The sequence below is a fragment of the Cavia porcellus genome, unplaced genomic scaffold (assembly GCF_034190915.1).
Source record: "Cavia porcellus strain 051 isolate PalLab524CR breed Dunkin Hartley unplaced genomic scaffold, mCavPor4.1 scaffold_1, whole genome shotgun sequence".
Lineage (NCBI taxonomy): Eukaryota > Metazoa > Chordata > Mammalia > Rodentia > Caviidae > Cavia > Cavia porcellus.
The window spans coordinates 177,683,895-177,704,425 of record NW_026947484.1 but is presented as its reverse complement, the minus strand read 5'-3'; the positions used below and the strand labels follow the sequence as shown (position 1 = coordinate 177,704,425).

Here is a 20,531-nt window from a genome sequence, read left to right as displayed (position 1 = left end):
CTGCTTACGTCTATAAATGAATGTGTATTCTCTCTGTCCTCACCCCAATCTGTTTCTACCCTAAAAAGTTCCCATTCTTAGTAAATGGCACCACTACACATGAAGGGAGTACTTAAGCCAGAAGCAAAAGATTTTTCTTATCATTTTATTTTACCTTTTAATGTACATCCTGTCAATCACTAAATTTGGTTGGTTTCATCTCTTTACATATCTAATGCGTGCCTATTCTTTCAATCCATACCACCAGGATCCTCATCCAAACTAACTTCATCTTTGACCTCATAAAATTAGTGACATTTTATTGTTCACTTTCATCCATATATGCCCCATCTACACCATCGTTCAATTAGCAAGGTTTGAAACTGCTAATATCTCATCATTTCCCTCTTGGTCTTCAAACAGCTGAGTAGCTCATTCCTTAGAAGAAAGAAAAATCCTTATCAAGAATTACAGGGTTTCACCTGATGTAGTTCCTGACAATTAACCCAACTCTAGCCCCTATTTTTTTGTGCTCCACCTATATAATCTTTCAGGTCCTTAAGTGTAGGTTGTTAAAATTTCACACATGACATGTTATCAGCTTTCCCATATCCTCTGTCTCCCTGTTCACCTATAAAACTTCTGTGCAATCTTCAGCTGGAAACGTGAAAGTTATTTTCTTAGGAAGCGTGGTTTACAGCCTGTAATGGTTTAGATCTGGAATGTCCTCGCAAAGCTTCGTGTGTTCGGAACCAGGGCTCTTGCAGGGTGATTGGATCATGGGGTGCTGTGTTCACCACTGGACTGATCTGCTTATGAATTAAGAAGTAAATGTGCTGTTCAGAGGTGGGGTGCCTTAGGAAAGGCAGGGCACTGGGGACAGACCTGAAAGGGCTCCTCCCTCTCCCTCCCTCCCTCCGTCCTCTTCTCTCTGCTTTCTGGCTGCCATGATGTGAGCAGCTTTCTTCCGCTCCATCATGCAGTGTCTGCGTTGGAGCCAGATGCCTAGGGACTGAAACTTCTGAAACTGTGAGCCAAAATAAATATTTTCTCCTCTAAGTCGTAGGTGTCGTTTAGGATCTCAGTGACATAGAAAATGACTGAGACACTGATCTAACTCCCCTCTTGTAATGATTGTTTTTCAGTGGCCATTGTCCTCCCCAGGATAGGTATCATACCTTTACCATTTTTTCTCAAGTGTGTGGAACATATTTAATATAGCATATGCTTCATAAATGTAGCAATAGGAACCACAAAAATGTTTACAGGTTTAGAAAAGGGAGGTAAAGTATGGTCCTATTTTTGAAATGTAAAATGTATGAGCTGATGTCATGAAAGTGCACTGAAATATACTCAGCTACGACAACAGAAACTTGAAAAACACATTAGGGATTTTACTTCTCTTGTATCATGAGGAATTTTAACGTAGGTAATCCACACTTAAAGACAGAAAAAGGGGGAGAGGGAAGGAAAGAGGGATGGATGTAGAGAAGGAAGAGGAAAAGCAGGAAGCTCTCTCCCTCTGTGCCCAGGGAGACCTCCTGCCACCTGAAGTACCCAAGTCCTTCCTCTCTTCTCTACCTCAAAACAGTCTGGACTATACACCAGGACTTATGAACTGCTCAGATTACACAATGAATAATAATTAAGAAACAATCTTCCCAGAAATGATGCAAGGCAAAAAACACGTTCGACAAAAGGCTGATGAAGAGCACATAGCAAAATCATGTTGCCATGAAGTAAAGGAATATCATGCCAGGTGTTGCTTCATGGATCCAAAAAGTAGGTGCTATATGTATCCTTTATGAAAAGTGATCGGCAGTGCATAGGAAAGAGGAGAAAGGAAAAAATTAAAACACCACAGAAATCAATGTTATACCGAAAACAGCATAAAGAAGAGCAAATATGTATGAACACAAAGCAGCAGCAGGGAGAACACACACACACACACACACACACACATGCACACTCACTTTACATTTTGAGAGCAGTTTTACGTTCATGGCAAAGTTGAGGGGAAAGTACAGCATTCCCATATGCTTCCCTCTCCTTCCCCAAGTACTGTGGCTGTCCAGTCCCCACCTGATCTGAGCATTTGTCACAAATACTGACCCAAAATTGAGACATCAGTATCACACAAATTCCATAGTTCACATCAGGATTCACTCTCGGTTTTGTATATTTCATGGGTTTGGAATAAAACATTCAAATGTACATTCATCACTACAAGATTACATAGAACAGCTTTTAGGATTTCCCTAAAAATGCTTGGTGTTTAGTTCATCCATCCTTCACGTCCCCTCCCAACCTCTGTCAACCACTGATATATTTACTGTCTCTACATTCTTTCCCAGAATGTCATTAGGTGGGATCATACAGTATGTAGCCTTTTCCATTTGGCTTCTTTCATTTAGAAATGTGCATCTGGGGTTTCTCTGTACCTTTTCATAGATTTAACAGCTGCTTATTTCTTTTGATTGCTGAATAATATTACAAGGCCCAAGTATAACACCGTTAATTTATACATTAACCTTTGAAGAACAGGTTAGTTGCTTCCAAATGTTGGGAACTGTGAATAAAACTGCTTTATATTCCAAGTTTTTATGTGGTCATTCAGTTAAATGTCAAGGATTATGATCACTGAAACACATGATGAGAGGACCTGATAAACTGTCTTCCAAAGTGAATCCCCTTAAGCTATAAATGAGCGTTCTGGGTGCTCCCTTTCTTCACCAGCATTTGGTGGTATCATTTGGGTTTGTTTGTTTTGTTTTGTTTTTTGCTATTTTTATTAGTTCCAATTAGTTGTGATAGCTTATTGGTTCCAGCAAGACAGATACATGTTTACCAAACTTATAAATATCTCTATAGCATATTATCAAATAAAAATACATGCTGTATTTAGATAACCTTCCTTTGTTGAGGAGAAGCATCTCTAAATTTCTAGATAATATAGTCACATATTAATTGTGCCCTTTATTTTTCCTTCTTTTGTCGCATTGCAGCTTCTTATTCAAGCAGCTCAGAAGCTCTGCTTCTCACTGCAGGGAACAATGTAGAAAGACGGCAGCAGAAAGCAGACCAGAATTTACATCTTTTGCCTTGCAGAGCCACTTCTTTACCACTAAATTCTCATTTGATGGTTCACCTCTCAAATTTTACTTATTGCCTTTGCTGTAAAAGTGCTTTTCGTCCCATGCTCATCTCAGTATTTCATGTTCCCATGCTCCCCGTGGCCAAGGTCACGCAGCCTCCTTTCTCTAAGATCAACAGACCCATAATCTCTCTCCAACTCATCCACCGTCGCTGCCCCTCCATGGCCACCCTTCACTTTTGGCTCTGTTAATGTGACAAGCTCTGAGCTTGTCTTACCGCCAGTCTTCTTTTTTTCTGAAGTGCAAACCAGACTGTTTCCTTACTTAAATTCTTTAACTCACGTCCCATTTCTGAAGCATAAAAAGACTTCTGAAATCACTCAAGTCATCGTGTTTAACTTCCTATCTTTCAAGCTTTATTCTGTTTCTACGCAATGTTCTTTCTCAAGTTTTTTGCTTTATTTTGCCACAATATGTTGTCTGAAATTTCTATGTGCATATACTAGACACATGCCTGTATCTAATGCTTGCTAGATGCACATTGATTATTAGAATATGAACAAATTCAAAAGCTAGACCAGAATCATACTTCTGGGCGATTAGTTCTCAAGCTGAGGAGCTTTGTGGGAACAGTTCTTATCCTAACATTAAGCCTTTATAGACCCCCTTTCAGAGTAGCTTTTCTCCCTGCCTTCTCTCTTTCCCTTCATTTTAATTTAATTTCTGGCACACTGAATTTCCTTCATACTCAGTATAATTTATAATTTTATTTTCAACTTATTTTTCCTCTCACTCCTACAAATTTCTAAGCCTCATTAAAGACATCGTTTACCATACAACAATATCATAAGTAGCTGATATATAGAAGGCTGTCAGACAATTTTTTGAACAAATAAGTTGAAGAGTGACATTGATAAATATTTTACCTGGTATGATCTTATAATGCTAAACCAAGAAGCATTTAGTAAGTGGCTCCATATTTCTAGTTTTGATGTAGTCATTTAGATCATGAAATGAAGGTGGAAAGTAAAAAGTTCTTTTGTACCCAAATAAATTAAACTTGGGCTAAAGACACATGTCTGTAATAATTTAAGCACCACAAATACATGGTAGTTCATGCATATATTCTTGACATCATGTTCTATTTCATTTACTGAATCATTTAAGTATTAAAAATATATGTAATGTATTGTGTTGCTCCTCAAGAAATTTGTAATCTGTTTTGGAAACCAAGATAGATAAGTACATGCAAGGAAACATGGATTAAAATGTAAAGAATATGTAATTAAATAATGCTATAAACAACAAATATTGGACCCCAAATTTTTCCTCTGTGATTTAATTTCCTATGTAACCTTGTTTGAAACAAAAAAGGACAAATTATATGAATGTTTTTCAAAGCATTGGTCTCATTACCAGTGCAATATGGTATTAATAATCTTCCCAAAGCATACTAAAATAAGTTAAGCCAGGTCACTCAGAAATGACAAACTGATATTGTTAAAACATATTATTCAAAAGACTTGACTCTGGATTCATTATTCCTACTTAACTCTTACTGTAAATTTTTAAACATGGAAGAAATTCTTTATCAAGCTTGGCAAATAAGGAATATTTCTTGGCCAAGACTGCTTTTACACACTGTATTCTTTAGTTAAGCAAATATTAAGTACTACTTACCACTATGGTATAATAGTAGAGAACACAAAAATTCTTTTCCTGAAAGATGCAAATAAGAGATAAAATGCAAACAAATTGGAATGTCAAATCAAACCAAATAGTTTTCCTAATGTCAATAGAAAGGCACTGAGTACCAAAATACAAAGCAAAATGTAAAACTCATTTTGTGCATGTGTTTTTATCATGTAACATGTGCAACAGGTATCTGTAGTCTAACTTCCACCCCACAAGGGAAAGTTGAACTATTTTATTCATTTCTGTATTCTTAATATATTTATAAATTTGTGTAGCTTCTCTCTATATGAAGACTAAATTACAGTGTCTATATATGTATTTTCTTTCTATCTCATAAAAACTCCCCATATGTATTAGACTGTTGGGAAGAGTCAGTCCAATACGCTAAAGTCATTATTTTAGAGAAGTACTATGAGTTTCAATATTAAAAATAATTGTTAAAATGTAATTTAAGAGATGAGGAACAGAATAGTGGATGCTAAGGGTCAAGATATGAGATAAGTGTAGCTATAAAATGCAAGAGGAGCAATCTTTGGAGGTAATAGAACTGTCCTGTGCCTTGGTCACACCTATTTCAATACTGTGATTATAACGTCACACTATGCCTTTGAAAGATATTCCATTTTGGGGAAACTAGATGAAGGGTACAGGAGTTCTTCCTTGTATTTTTAAAAATTATTTCTTAAAATTGTATGGAAGTCTACAATTATATTAAAAGAAAAACTTTGACAAGACATAGTAACATTCTAAATAATTGAATATAAAAGGATTCCACAATCCTAGACTACTATAAGTAAATGAATAAATGGGAAAAGACAAAGCCCTTTCTCACAGAAGAATGTTTACTTTGAAGGAAAAACTGAATCATTTGGCAGCCATCAGGATGATTAGTTTGTGCCATAAAAATCAGTGAATGCTAAAACTAGACATTAAAGTTTTGATTAAACCAGGATATTTGATTAAACCTCTCTATAAAATGCCTTTTACAATTTTTAAAATGAATTTTGTTCAAAAAGCTAGCAGCCACCACCTCAGTCACATAACCAAAATTAACATCACCAGAAACTCAACAGATTCCCATGAGCTGCTGGATAAGATTCAGTGACAACCACAGCAGCATTTCTGTCTTATTTTGTTAAAGACAAATAATACAAATACAACAAGAAGAAATGATAGAAATATCAAATTTGGGAGACATCCTCCAAAGGACCTGAGATCTTTAAGTGAAAAGGTCTTGAAAGTCAAGAAATGATGGATGGACTATTCAAGATTAACAAAAACAACTAAATATAACCAGGGTCCTGGACTTGATTCTTTTTGCTTTAGAGGATATTACTGGACAAATTGGTGAAACTTGAATGGGATCTTTGAATGAAAAGGTGGGTTCTGTTTCTCTGTTAATTTCTGATCTTGATGGATGCATTGAGGGTATGAACAAAAATGTCCTTGTGTATAGACATTACAAAGTAAAATACTTAAGGGTGTTTGGGGCATCATGTTGACAATTAACAAACTTTCAGAATTTCATGTTTACAAGTTCTGTAAAACTGTTAAACTTTTCCATTAGTCTGATTCCGTTTCAAAATAATAAAAATTACTATAAAGACACAACTGAGGATTGTCTTTGCAGGCTAGTGTTGGGATAAGAGTATCTGTGCTAAATTTGTCCTTCATTCTCCAACAAGTATTCATATTCAAATGAGGACAGCATGACTGAAAATGGGATGCCCTAAATCAAGTTTTCTCTATAAAGGGCCAGATATTAAACAGCCTAGATTATGAGTCATACAGCCCCTGTTACAACAATTAAACTCTGATATTATTGTATAAATGTAATCAGAAAGAAAGTGTGGCTGTATGCCAATAACATTTTATTTATGGACACTGAAATTTAAATTTCATGCAATTTTCATGCACCTCAAATATGTCCCCATTTGAAAATGTAAAACCTGTCCTTAGCTCAAAATTCATATAAATATAGAGGTAGATTTTCCAGGGACAGTGGCACACACACCTGTAGCCTCTGCACCCAGAGACTGAAGCGGGAAGATCAAAAGTTAGAGCCCGGCACGAGCAATTTAGCAAACCATCTCAAAAACAAGAAAGGGGAGGGAATTATAGCTCAGTCTCCATAGTTGGATTTGACCAGTGGGCCTAGTTTTCATATTCCTCTTTTATAATTTCAAATTATTATATAGCTCATCGTTAAACAGATTATTAGTAAATAATCTGTTAAATCTGAACCTTATAACTTTCAGGGAAGAGTCAAAGGATCTGCTATGCAAAGCGCACAACATACAGGTGAATTCTAGAAAGTGAACATAGTCTTCCTGGGTAGATTCGGGACACGTCCTGGTTCTGTTATGAATGTTTCTTCTGTCAGACGATACTTAAATCCAATCTCAGTCACAAACCACCCCATCTCTTAACACATTAATAAGCTTTCATTTTATGAGTGTTTAGGATCAAGTGAAGCTCATGAGGCATTAAAAATAAGTCATTTGTTTCAATTTCCCATAAAAATATTTTCTTTAATTTGGTGCAGTAAAGATTCAGCATTACATTTCTACCACCATTATGTAAGGTAAGTGTGAACTCTAGAGTTCAGTTGAGAGGCTAGAAACTGTATCACATAATTAAAATATTTCAGAGGCTGAGAGACTCTTAGAAGGAAAAAGAACAGTGGAATCTAAACCAGTTGTCAATTAGAAAAGATAAGGGGGAGATTGAAAGAACTCATTAACTGAATGAGTTGGTTAGTTTCTGAGCCCGGACACCAACAAAACCATGGTTTTACTAACAAAATGGGGTTGGGGAGGTTGAGAGACAGCTAAATTGTAAACATGAGTTCAGAGAGATCTGATATCTAGCAATGTTTTATCCACCTAGATCTAAAGATTCATAATTCCCTTCCAAATACTCATTGGGGCATAAAACATGCTGTTTCTTTCTAACACCTTAGCAATAACCTGGAAAGATTATACTGGGCATGTGGTACTTCAGCATTAGTTTTTAAATCTATAAGCAGAAAGACTGCTGGGACTTTCTAAACTCCTAGAGGTAATAAACATATACATGGTAGTCAAAGGTCCTACAAAATCTGCATTAAAAAAACAATAGAACTGCTGTTCTATTTAGATAAAGGACTATCCTAACATCAAATGTAACCCACCATCTCTTACGCGTTAGAAAGACTGGGAAAAAAGTATTGCTGGCCAGGGAACAGCTGGTGGCTCTTCCTCAAACCTTAGCAGCCCTTGTAGCAAGGAAATAAAGAGGTCACAGAGGAAGACATAACCCAATGCAAGCTACATGACTCTTGAATAAGAGAAACAGGACTGACCAGAAGCACGCATTACCAGCATTGATTGAGAATGATTTATTAAGGTCCAATTAGTCACCTTTGAGTTTCCAATCATCCGTATCTCCTCCATAAAAATAGGCATATCGATTAAAGTCCACCATCTTTTCTTTAACATCCAGTATAAAAGGTTCTGTGTTTTGTACAAATGGTGTGCAAACAGCCTTCTACTAACTGGCTTGCTACATCCTTTGCATCATGGGCCTCTTACAAGTCTACCCTCTGTGCAAAACCTAATCACATAAAAACTTTCTACTCCCTAGACCGCCACCCTTCCTCAAGATTTCTTTCTTTTAGACATTCTGCTGACCTGCCCAAACTTGCCTCAAAACTCTGTTATTTCCTCACTACATGTTGCAAGACACTGATTCAGTCAGTATTCCCCTGGGCCATGCATCAAACACCGTGTCACCTGATGTGGCAACAACTCATCAGGGGTAATTCCTAAAGAACACGTGTTAGCCAGGCACATACTGATACATTCAATCCCTTTGCTACAGAAGGACCCCAAGACATGTAAGACATTGATCTTTTATTCAGTTGGCTTGATTGATTTCGTTGTATTTCCTTCAAAAATTTCTTCTTTATTATAGCTGTGGCTAGCTAACCTAACGAAAAAATGGAATTGCTAGATATATTAGGGTGTTTTAGTTATTACGACAATGGACTATTTCTAATTCATTTTATTATATTAAAAAGTCACTCTCAACTAAAGTAACCACTGCATTTCTTTTGTATAAAGGTAATTTTACTGGTTTTCCTTACAACTGCCACCTACACAGCGCAATAGCAGGAAATCCCTTTTTATAAAAGGTAAAAGGCTAAGAAGCCATTTCACATTTTTTTTTTAAAAAATCGTTCATAGGAATAGGTTCCTAAGTAAATAATCAATTATATGGACAAAGACGTATGTACACAAAATGTCTGAAACAATAATAGTGAAAATTAGAAATAACCTATTCAATGATATGGGAATGGGTAAATGAACTGAGTTGCATCCATCAAATGGAATATTATATAGCCACTAAAATTATCATTTTTGTAAAAAATTTAATGCCAAAAAAAAACTAGCTAAAAACTGTTTACAGTTTAATCCCAATTATGTAACAAAGTATATAATATACATTCAGTTATACATGAGGGAAGCTGTTAAAAATGGTTACTTCTAGGTTGTGGTATTATTGGCAATCATTTTTTCTTGTTAACACATTTCTGCAATTTTCAAGTTTTCTACAGTAAGTATGCGTTATTTTATAACTTGGAAAAACACAGGCTATTAAAAACATCCTCTGATGTACTGGCAATAACCATGTACTTAGGTATTTTAAATTGCAGGAAAATGATCAATGTGCTTCATTTTCTATAGCCTTTTTAGGGTACATATTCTTTCAGTAACAAAGTTTTCATTTTCTGCTTGTTATAACACTTTAATAAAAATGTAACATTGTGAGTACAGGCATTGTTTCTTTCAGAGCCTAAACAAATACTGCTTTTGAAAACTAGCTTCTTCTATTTCCTAGAAGATTTAAAATTAGTATTTTTTAATCTTAAGTAAAGCATGCCGCATACATATATTACATGCATGCTTTCCAAAAAAATAATTCTAATTTACAGATTTCCTACATGAGGAACAAATTGAAATTGTGGTAATTTAAGTCTATTGCTTTATCCATCACAAACATACTGGTCGGCATAAACATATTTACTAAAAGAAATTTATCCTTAAGAAATAAAAAAGGGAAGCCTGTATGTAAATGAACTTGTGGACTCAATTAGTCAGAATTTATTCTGACTTGCACCAAACCACGCAAAATCTTTTAACGTCTAATTAGTGTTGTTTACATAGACACTCCAGAGTCTATTCCTGAATTCCACCACAAGAACTCCACTTTCTGTTTTCAGAAGGAAGGGGATCGGGATGAGGGTTATCACATAAGCTAATTTTCCGGATATATCAAGTCTCCTGGGGTCTAGGATCAAATACTGCCGTTGGTTAGTGTTTAAGTACACAAGTGTCTCTCTCTCCTCTCTTGCTCCCCACTCTGCCCTAGAAACTGGGTGGGGAGAGACTGTCCATCCCTCCATAGAAGACAGCTGGCTCCTCGTCTTAGCTTCCTTTCTAAACCACAGAGTGGTCATTGTTGTGAACCCCAGCCAGGATGGTGTGGTTGAGGGAGGAAGCCGAGCGGTCAGAGCCTTCCGCAGGGCCGTTGGTGCTCTCACTGCGCTGGCAGCAGAGGATCTGTCTGAAGGTGGCGCTCATCTCTTTGTCTCGGTAGGAGTAGATGATGGGGTTCATGGCAGAGTTGAACTCAGCAAGGAGGAGGAAAAATTTCTCATAGGCCAGCACATCGCACTGTGGGCAACACACGTCCAGTAGTAACAGGACCAGTCCTGGAGTCCAGCAGATGATGAAGGCACCTGCAAGGACAGGAAGACCAATCAGGGGAAATACGAAGAAAGAATGAAAAAAAATGTAACCAAAAAATGATTTCAGATCAGTGTAAACCACACTGGAAACTACCAGTCATCGCTGCAAATAAAATATGAAATAATCAGGAAGAATTTTAATAGCAATAACATTTCATCAATTCGGAGCCTACTAACCTCGGCTTTGAGCCAATGATTATGATTATTTTGAGCAAAACAGAGTTTGATAAGCAAGTGAGATATGAAAAACTATATTCTGGATACACTCCACCTGTCACAAGGACATGGTTATTCATAGCAAAAGGTTGCTTTCAGGCTAAAGACAAGCACTAATGATTTTAACATCCTTTCATGCTTAGTTAACCAGCTCAGTTTCTGGTTCTAGTTTTCCTGGGCTCAAGTTCTTGTTTTGCTATTTATTGAAACAGATAAACATAGGCAAATTATTTATTTATACATTTTCTCATCTGAAAAGTAGTGATGATTATATCTACTTCATGAGGTTGTTGCAAAGATTAAATAAATAGTAAGAAAGTGATCACCCAGTATATATTAATGATGATGAGAATAATATTATTACCTACCTGGTCAGTATCAGTTAATAAGAGCCTGTTCTGAAGTAGTGGTTTCTGACACTAAAGTATGTTTTATCTTTATTCAACAATCACTTATATAATGTTGTACAAATAACACAAACTACACAATAGCTGTATGACATATAAACTTATAGCCCATTGTGCAGGTGATGAGACTTTACCTAGCTCATGACAAACCTGGAACACCTAGCTCATGCCACAGTACTGGGAATTGATAGACAGGTGACAAAGTCCAGATTCTGTTTTTGAAGACTGGTTCCAGAGTTCACATGCCAGAAAACACTGCATTATATACTTCTACCTCTCAAAACTAATAAAATCAAATATTTTAAATATAATTTATCCTTCTGGTATTTTACTAATTTAGATCAACTTTGTCCTACTCCTTCTATTATGAAATGTTAAAATTTACTATAACTGCATGAGAAACAAAAATATACATTATATTCTACATCCCGATTATATTTAGTCTTGAAAACACTAATCATTTGGATGTGAGGGAAAGCAGGAGTTGCAAAATGGCCTTAAAGCCTACAAGTGTGTTAGCCTAGTATCTGCTGGGCATCCTCAGCTGAAAGGACTGGGGGTGGGTGGACACCACCTTGTCCCGTTACACCTCACCTAAGGGGCCCATGTAAGAGTCAGGCAAATTATTAACAGAGGTGGGCCAGGTGATGAGGAGGACTCCAGAGTGCTCCTCGGCTAGAGTCCTGGGTCTGGACCAGCCTCAAGGGATAGGTTTCCCAAAGGTAAACAAGTGAGACTCAGTCTCCAAACAGCCCAGTTCTGAATGTGAGCTTTCTTTTCTGAAACTTTTCAGCAATGAAAATGAAAATAACGTGATGAGAAAATACCCCCAGAAAGTTCTTTGTTCTACAACGTGAATGCATATTGGTCTTAAACTGCTGTTTGCTTTGAAGACTGTCCAAGGTGTTTCGTTTTCTCATAAATGCAATACCTTAGATTTTCCTTCAAGAAAAAAAATAATATTCCAAATATCAGGAGATAATAGCCAAGGAGCTATCTGAACTTCAATAAAAATGTTAATAAAGCATTCATTCCAAGTCCTTGAATTTCCTTTATTGAAAAATCACTTAGAAAGCTAAACATAAAGGAAAATCAAAGGAATGCCTCTTGGGTTTCAGAAATAATGCATTATTCATTGAGAAGCCAGGAAGGGAATTATTCTCAGGGTGGAAAATGCTTGGATGGAAAATGCATGGTCCCATTATTCATGTACTTGGAAACTAAAAACACACAGAGCCCCCTCATGAATAGAAGAACATTCTTTCAAGTTTCTTTCTCTTTTCTTTTATCAAAGCTGTAATTGAGCTCAAACTTAGAGCTTGATTAGACACAAGCAACACATAGATGTAGCTTACATAAAATGATCTTTTTCACCTTCCAGACACCAGAAATAAATATTCCTTGTAATGGCATATTTGGTCAATCTGTTTGACTTGTTCAAAAGCAAAAAAATTCATACAGTCATTTATTATGATTTTTTTCCCAATGTTAAAGTTCAAGAAGAACAAGCTCTTTCCAAAAAGATCCATGGTCTCAGAAACTAGCCTATGGATCTTACTTTTAGGCCCAAAACTTACAAGGATCCCTGTTACCTTGGACACAGGAAGTGAGTAACACCATGGCCTGAGAGAAGCTAAACATGTGGACATTTCATTGGGAACCCAGAGTCCTCTCGCTTCTCCACTGGAAGAAACTGTTTTTAGTACTATGATTAAGGCCAACCACACTGTGTTTTTATCTTTAAGACTCAATCAAATAATTTCAGTGACTAACAGTACAGACCTCAGAAATCAACATGTAAAACCAACTGCATAGAATTTTCCCCTCTATCCTCTTCTCTTCCTTTCCACATGGGTGTCAAGGACCAAAAGACGAGAATGAACTACAGATGGCGAGAAAGAGGTCTGGAAAATTCCAAAGTAGTTAGGTGCCTAAGCCATAGTGAATGAGTATGCTGAAACCAAGTTTGATTGAAACAGGAATTTCCCCCTGAGCTTCTAAAAACACAAATAAGTCATATCAAGCCCCTTTAATAAGAAGTAGCCAACCATAACTCAGTTGAGCTTGTGTATCATAGACATTGCTAACATGAAGGCTGGAGAGAATCAAGTGTAAGACAGGTGGATAAATAAAAAACAAAAACAGACAAAACCCCTCCACCTCAGCATCTATAAAGTGAATAATTAGGAGCTCCCTACCTGCCCCGCAGGCCATGGTGAGGATCGAATTAAGAAACAACTTGCAGAAGCCCTCCTTATACTGCATACCTACCTGACCTCCACCACACCTTGCCACCACCACGAGAAGCACAAATACAAGCAGAACGTGAAAGCAGGAACTGGACCAAAAAGACCTGGCATTTTGAAGAGTTCTGACAGTACCCTGTTGTGATCGTAAAAATCTTAGGATCTGCAGATGAGTGTGAAGAGGAAAATCAGAAGGTATAGAGAGGGAATGCATGCAAGCACAGGAGCCCAGATCATTTTCAAGGTTCTCAAGAGTGAATTTATGAGGCAGCGGCCAGAGGAGCGAGGGCCGGAGCCATGCAGCGCTGAGGGGGGCTGCAAGCCACCGCCACCGTCTCCAGGTGGGCGCCCTTCATCATGAACGCCGGCAGCCCTGGATAAGGTTTCATCACTTTAAATGATTTTGAACCAATGAAGCTGTATCCCCTTAAAAAGAAACATCGCGTGAACCATAGTATGTGGACAGATTAATATTGGGTTCATAGTGGCGTAATGCTTGCAGACTCCTGCGAGTTCCTTTAAGTTCTTGGAGGGCTGCTTGGCCTTTTGAATCTAGGAGTTGCAAAGTTTGATAAAGAATGGCCTTTGTGGATAAGCACGAAGTCAAGCGACAGCGATTGGACAGAATTTGTGAGGTATCTGCCCCCAGATCATGAACGGCCCCTGCAAACACCTCTTCCGCCCCTGGTGGCGTTGTTAGATGGCAGAGACTGCACCATGGAGATGCCTATCCTGAAGGACCTGGCCACAGTGGCGTTCTGTGACTCACAGTCAAGACAGGTATTGGAAGAGGCTGAGGGTGTCATGATGTACCACACCATCACCCTTACCAGGAAGACTTGAAGAAGTTCAATGCCCTGAGAGTGATCCTGCGGATTGGCGGTGGCTATGACAATGTGGACATCAAGGCTGCTGGCGAGCTGGGGTCGCTGTGTGCAGCATCCCATGGGCAGCTGTAGAAGAGACAGCCAATTCCACCATCTGCCATATCCTCAACCTGTACTGGCAGAACACATGGCTGTACTAAGCACTGCAGGAAGGGACATGGGTATAGAACGTGGGACAGATCTAAGAAGTGGCGTCAGGAGCAGCCCAAATCCGTGGAGACACACTAGGCTTTAATAGGGCAAGCGGCTGCTGTTTAAGCCAAGGCCTTTGGATTCAGCATCATGTTTCATGACCCCTACTTGCAGGATGGCATAGAACGATCCCTGGGTGTGCAGAGGGTCTACACCTTACAGGATTTGCTGTATCAGAGTGACTGTGTCTCCTTGCACTGCAATCTCAATGAATATAACCACCACCTCATCAGTGACTTTACCATAAAGTAGATGAGGCAAAGAGCACTCCTAGTGAATGCAGCCCGAAGTGGCCTGGCAGATGAGAAAGCCTTAGCCCAGATCTTCAAAGAGGGCAGGATACGAGGGGCAGCCCTTTATGTGTACAAATCTGAGCCCTTTAGCTATGCTCAGAGTCCACTGAAAGATGCACCAAATCTCATCTGTACTCCCCACACAGCCTGGCACAATGAACAAGCATCCCTGGAGATGAGGAAGACAGCTGCTATAGAGATCCACCAAGTGATCACAGGTCGCATCCCAGAAAGATTAAGAAACTGTGTCAACAAGGAATTCTTCATCACATCAGCTCTATGGTCAGCAATAGACCAGCAGCAATTCATCCTGAGCTCGGTGGTGCCACATACAAGTATCCACCAGGTGTGGCTCCAGGAGGACTCATTGCAGCCATGGAAGGGATTATTCCAGTAGGCATCCCAGTGATTCCCAACTTCCCCATGGTGGCACATCCTTCCCAAGCCCCCTTTCCCAACCAGTCCACAAAACACGGGACAATCGAGAGCACCCCAACGAGCCACAGCAGGGAATACTGAAAGGTAACCATTTGGATAAACTTGAGACCAAGAGACAGTGAAAAATGGATGAACTAAGAGAAAAGTCTTTGGCAGTCTTTTTAACTGTTCCTGAACATATATATATATATATCCTTGATGTTGCAGTGTTCCAGCTACAAGAGCTAGAAAACTGAAGGTATGTGCTTACGGAAGCACTGAAAGACTAGGATGTGACTTATTAATGACCAACTTCTGTTATTGTGTGTCAAGTTTTTCATCTGTGCATCAAATCACAAAGAATAAATAGAGCTATTTCCTTTATCCATTAATCCCTTGGACACAGCAGGTCCTGAGCACCTTGCTCTAGAATGTTGCATCAAGAGTTCCAAGCATCAAAATAAAATATGTTAAGAGGAAATCCCCATCTTATGACTCTAGTCCCTTTGGTCTACAGGGGCTCATTACCTCTTCACTAATAGGAAGATTAAATTACTACAAAATGGGGAGGAAACTGCCTGTTAGATATTTGCACGCACAGGATTGAAGAGTACAGGCTTTTGTACAAAGAAGTATCTCTCATATCTGAACCGCAGACTGAGCGGTTCAGATGGTTGGTTGTGCGCTCAGTCTGCGGTTCAGATATGAGAGATACTTCTTTGTACAAAAAAAGAGGCAAATTAAGTTTCACAAGCTCTTTTTACTCAAATACATTTTCTCAGTTTCAGATTCTCACCTTTTTATTGAGTGGAAAGTCTTGAGCTGTAAGCATTCAAGAAGAAAAATGTTGCATTTCCTTATGTTTCAGGAAACACTTTTTATGGTAACTTATCAGATTGTCTATGAACAAACTCACTTTTTAGACATTGATAAATTCTTCTCTTCATATGATATTTTATACAAGAACACTTCAGATGTGTTATTAGATGTGACTGATTTTAACAAATCCTATTAGATTTGTATCAACTAGTTACATGTTGTGAATCATTGCCTTTTAGTTTAAAAAGATGTCCTATTTTGATCCTTTGTATAGGTACATTCCTGTTTTTGTGACAAAAGAAAAATTTTAAACTGTCCCAAATAGAAAATAATGGCTATTAGAAATATGTTTTGTTTTAGTGAGTTATTGTTACTGTATTTGTTTATTGTAAAAGTGGGCATTTAGCATTCAGTGCAGCTTTCAATAAAAAGTAATTAAAATTTCAAAAAAAAAAAGAGTAAATTCATGCCCAAGATGAGGAATAAAATAACATGGTACTCAGAAGAGACAGTGTTTTTGGTAGTCTATTTCCAGGACATTTTAAATGTTGCAGTCCCTACAGATCAAGGCACAAAACCAATAAATGATAGCAACAGTATGAAGTTAGAGGAAGTACTTAGTTACAATTATTTACTTGTAAAGTCAGAAGCAAAAGGGGCAGAAGATAAGATATCCAAGGTCATGAAGGTTTTGCATAACAGGCTAACACTTGAAATAGTTTCCAGTTCAGTATTTGTTCTCATTCCTAGCCATGCAGAGTTTCTAAGAAATAATGACTTTCATGCCCCTGGTCAGAATTTCATTTAAGATATAACATTAGTGACACAGGGAAGAAGAAAATGATAAGGAAAATAGATCATGTATTTTCAAATTCCAGAACAAAAATATTGAGAGCCTACCTCAGGCACCAGCTTGGGAAAAACAGATGTAAGAGGATTGGAAAGGTATTTAAGAGTTTGACTGCATTTGATGGTGAGAAAGATAAATCTACGATAACTTTCAGATTTTCAGTTTGGATGAAGGAAGGCTGGTGGTCCCTTTTTCTGAAGGAGGAAATACAGGAAATAATGTTGACTGGTGTTTTGTTAGGGGAGGTAAGGAGAAGAATGCTGTGTGTATGTTTTGGTCTTGAATGTCCACAAGACATCAAACGGAGATGCCTTACAGATACCATGGCAAACTCACGATCATCTGAGTCCTGGGAAACTTGCCTCTTGGTGAACAGAACAGTCTGCTTCATTTGCCAGTGTTACAGAAACATGGGAGGAGGCTACACAAAAGTTGGCAGGGTGCTCTTCCTTGAATAACCTCCACTCCTTTCATATACATCTGTCAAAGTGATCTGGGAGGGCCCAGTGTCCACAGAAATGGAGGGAGAGGTGCTGGAATGTAGATCCAAAAGGCAGGGGAGAAAGAGGTTGTTTAGAACAACAGGTCACAGCTGCAGACCAAGATCATGTTACTACACCTTTCCTCAAATCTACACAACCCATCAGCTGAGTAATGCTTACCATCTGGTCTTATAATTAGTCTTTTTTTTTCTAGAAGGACTTTTTCTAAATAGTTGAACTTTGCTTCTTTACTTACATATGGAATACAAAAGCTAAAGTTTAAGAAGAAAAAAGGCCTGCCAGAGAAGATCTCTGGGGAGAGAGCCCAAGACTTTTGATGAAAAAAACATCACTTCCAGTCTGTCTGGCAAAATTGTGTTTTTACAAAAAATTCAAACATCCCAGGGATCCCAAACAGATCAAGGTAAATCAATTCTACACCAGCACGGTGCCCAGGTTAACCTCTCTTTGGCCTCGCTCTTCCTGTTTCTTAAACAGTCATATTTATTTCAGAAACCTGTGGCGGAGATCAAGTGAGAAAATAAGCATTTCAATACAGAGACTGCTTTTTCTCATGCCACCAAATGGTGTATTCCCTCGGGGCAGGCAGGGCAGTATTGCTGAATCCAATCAGAATTTAATTCACCCTTGTAGTACTCTCTTATAAAGGTGCATGGTTAGCTAGGAAAGCTTTCTGCGTTCTATAGCTTAAGCAAAACTCTTAGAAATAGGCTATAAATACAAAGCTTATTCCTTGGTCTAGTAAGTATGGTGTCTTTATAATAGGACTACATGTGATGACTTTTTGAAGTTAAAGTTTTTTATAAAAGAGATACCTAGATTAAGTATAATTTTTCTGACTATAAAAAAGACAAATAATTCAACTGAGATTATCTCTATGACATGTTATTCTACCTTGATACCACTTTTACTATGCCCAACACTTACACCTGTTCATGAGCAAAGTAAATGTCTCAGACATTCAAGGTTTCACTGTTTATTCACTGTGTGATTTGTTCTAGTGTTTCCATTACTGGTGACCCAGAGCAACATTTATCTTTTAGAGAAAGACATTGATATGATACAAAAATCTAAAGCACAGTAGAATCCTTATTCTTTTTAAGATTCCTGGGTGGAAGTTTCACTCTGATAGTTCTGTCCTGATAAAACACAATGCTGCCTTTTCTAGACACAGAGAATGTCAGAACTGCCTTCCCGCTGGCATTGTGTATACGCCCCCTAATATTGAACAGTGTCACACACATGTGCTCCATCCCCTGCAACAGACTGCAAATCTCACTGAGCAACTTTACACTGGAAAGTACATACCGAGGAGACTTGTATGCGAGCGTCATCTCTTACAGAAGAGAATTCTGCAAAAAGCCAGCAGAAACCACTTCTCCACTGCAACTCCCCTAGCAAAGTGAGCAACACTTTTTATCTGCTTATTGCAACAATTCTTCTTCCTTTGTACTTCTTTCATAAGTCCAGGTTACACCTACAGCCAGAATGATTTTTCAAAAGCACCAAGCTAGTCACACGTCATTCTGTACTTAATGTTTTACACACACCTCTCTCCTGCTGGTCTCTGGCCTCATTTCTTCCCACCTCCTCTTCCTTTACCAGGTTCTAGCCATGTAGTCTAAGCTTATTTGTATCACAGATCTTTGTGTTTATGGCTCTTTTGGCTGGGGATACCCTTCTGTAGTTCTTTATGTTTTCCTTCCTTCAAAAAACTATCCTTGCCTCTCTTAACTGAGGCCCCAGCAGTGCGCCACTGCATTGCCCCATTTTACTGCCTTCAGACCTCTTATCTATATCCCAAATTGTCGTACTTATTGGCTTACATTTTTATTGATTGTCAGCAAGATGTTCGCTTCAGGGTGGAGGGAATGCTCTCTTTCATGTCTGGGATCTCTAACATACATCTAGGACAGTGCCTAACATAGACACCTAATATATCACTTAATACATCGTCTGCTGAATGAGTTAGAAAGTTACTGTGAAATAATGGACACAGGAAAATTAACTAATAGATGTGCATTAAATTGTGTTTGGAAAATAAACATAAACTTCTGCAGTGGGCATGGTCTTTGAATAAACGCTACAGAGCGTTAAAGGGACATGAGGTGGTCCCTACATAGATGCATTTTGTTATATATGCGCTTCTCACATAGCATCAGCTAATCTATTATAATTAATACTGATAGAGATCAAATTGTCCATGGAATTCACTGAGTACTAAAGATTGAGGATGAGTCACTAACCAGAGAATGTTGTCAGCCTTGTTTGTAATACAGCAATGGTTCAAGAACATTTCTATAATTTAGACTCTACTGTCTTTATATATTCTCTGCTGCAGACCAGACCCTGGTAACAGTTGCCTGGAAAATTCATGAATTCATTGCACGTATCTTTTTCTTGGTCCATCAAAATTCAAAGTTGCATCAGATGTATTTTATTGCCAATGCTTATGTCTCATATGCATACTCTAGCTATGATGGGACAGAGGAAAATATATCCTACCTTCCAGGAAACAGTATCTTAAATATTCTTTTACACTTAAAGTACAGTTCTAATTATTTATCTTCAGCACTGACCTGTAATGTTAAATTTGAATAGTCATAGGACATTCCAACTGTCACAAGTATATTTCTGACAGGGACTCATAAAAACTGTGAGTTGTTTTCATATAATTTTGTCTGATGATTTGTAGAACAACTTAATGCAAGCGAACACTTCTAATTTTTGAGAGCGTGACAAGGATAATTCTCATTATGTAATTTTTCTTCCCAGCATTGTATATCAGCTCATTCACTTGAAGTGATTGTGATTAACTGGAGATCTGAAACTAACAAGTTCTTTAGGTTCTGTTGTCTTTTTTTGTCCTACAGAAAGTGTGTAAAATATGAGAAAATGTAAAGAGTCATTTATAATTTTATAATCACATACTTTAGTATATGACATACTCTTTAGCCGTTGATTCTTTGAATTCCAAAATACATTTGTGTAGAATAACTTTACCACAAATAATGCATTGGTAACATTCTCTATTATATCAAGTGATATCTGTAAATGTTAATTTTCTAGGCTGCTTATAATTATAATGACTTAAAATAGAAATGAAAAACTTTCAATTTGCTCTATTGAATTTTGAGTTAA

General features: G+C 37.8%; 1 protein-coding gene and 1 pseudogene across 8 annotated transcripts in view; one reads left to right on the top strand and one right to left on the bottom strand.

Annotated features, from left to right (window-relative positions):
- Positions 1–8,133: 8,133 nt before the first annotated feature.
- The window catches only part of Lpar1 (lysophosphatidic acid receptor 1), a 147,264-nt gene continuing 134,866 nt past the window's right edge, over positions 8,134–20,531 (bottom strand). For all 8 annotated transcript variants that reach the window (XM_013145878.3, XM_063260943.1, XM_013145877.3 and 5 more), the window contains one exon: positions 8,134–10,551. In XM_013145878.3, the coding sequence (XP_013001332.1) occupies positions 10,250–10,551 (302 nt within the window). In that variant the 3' untranslated portion in view covers positions 8,134–10,249. The remainder of the gene's footprint in view (positions 10,552–20,531) is intronic.
- Positions 14,008–15,361, top strand: LOC106026217 (C-terminal-binding protein 2-like; annotated as a pseudogene).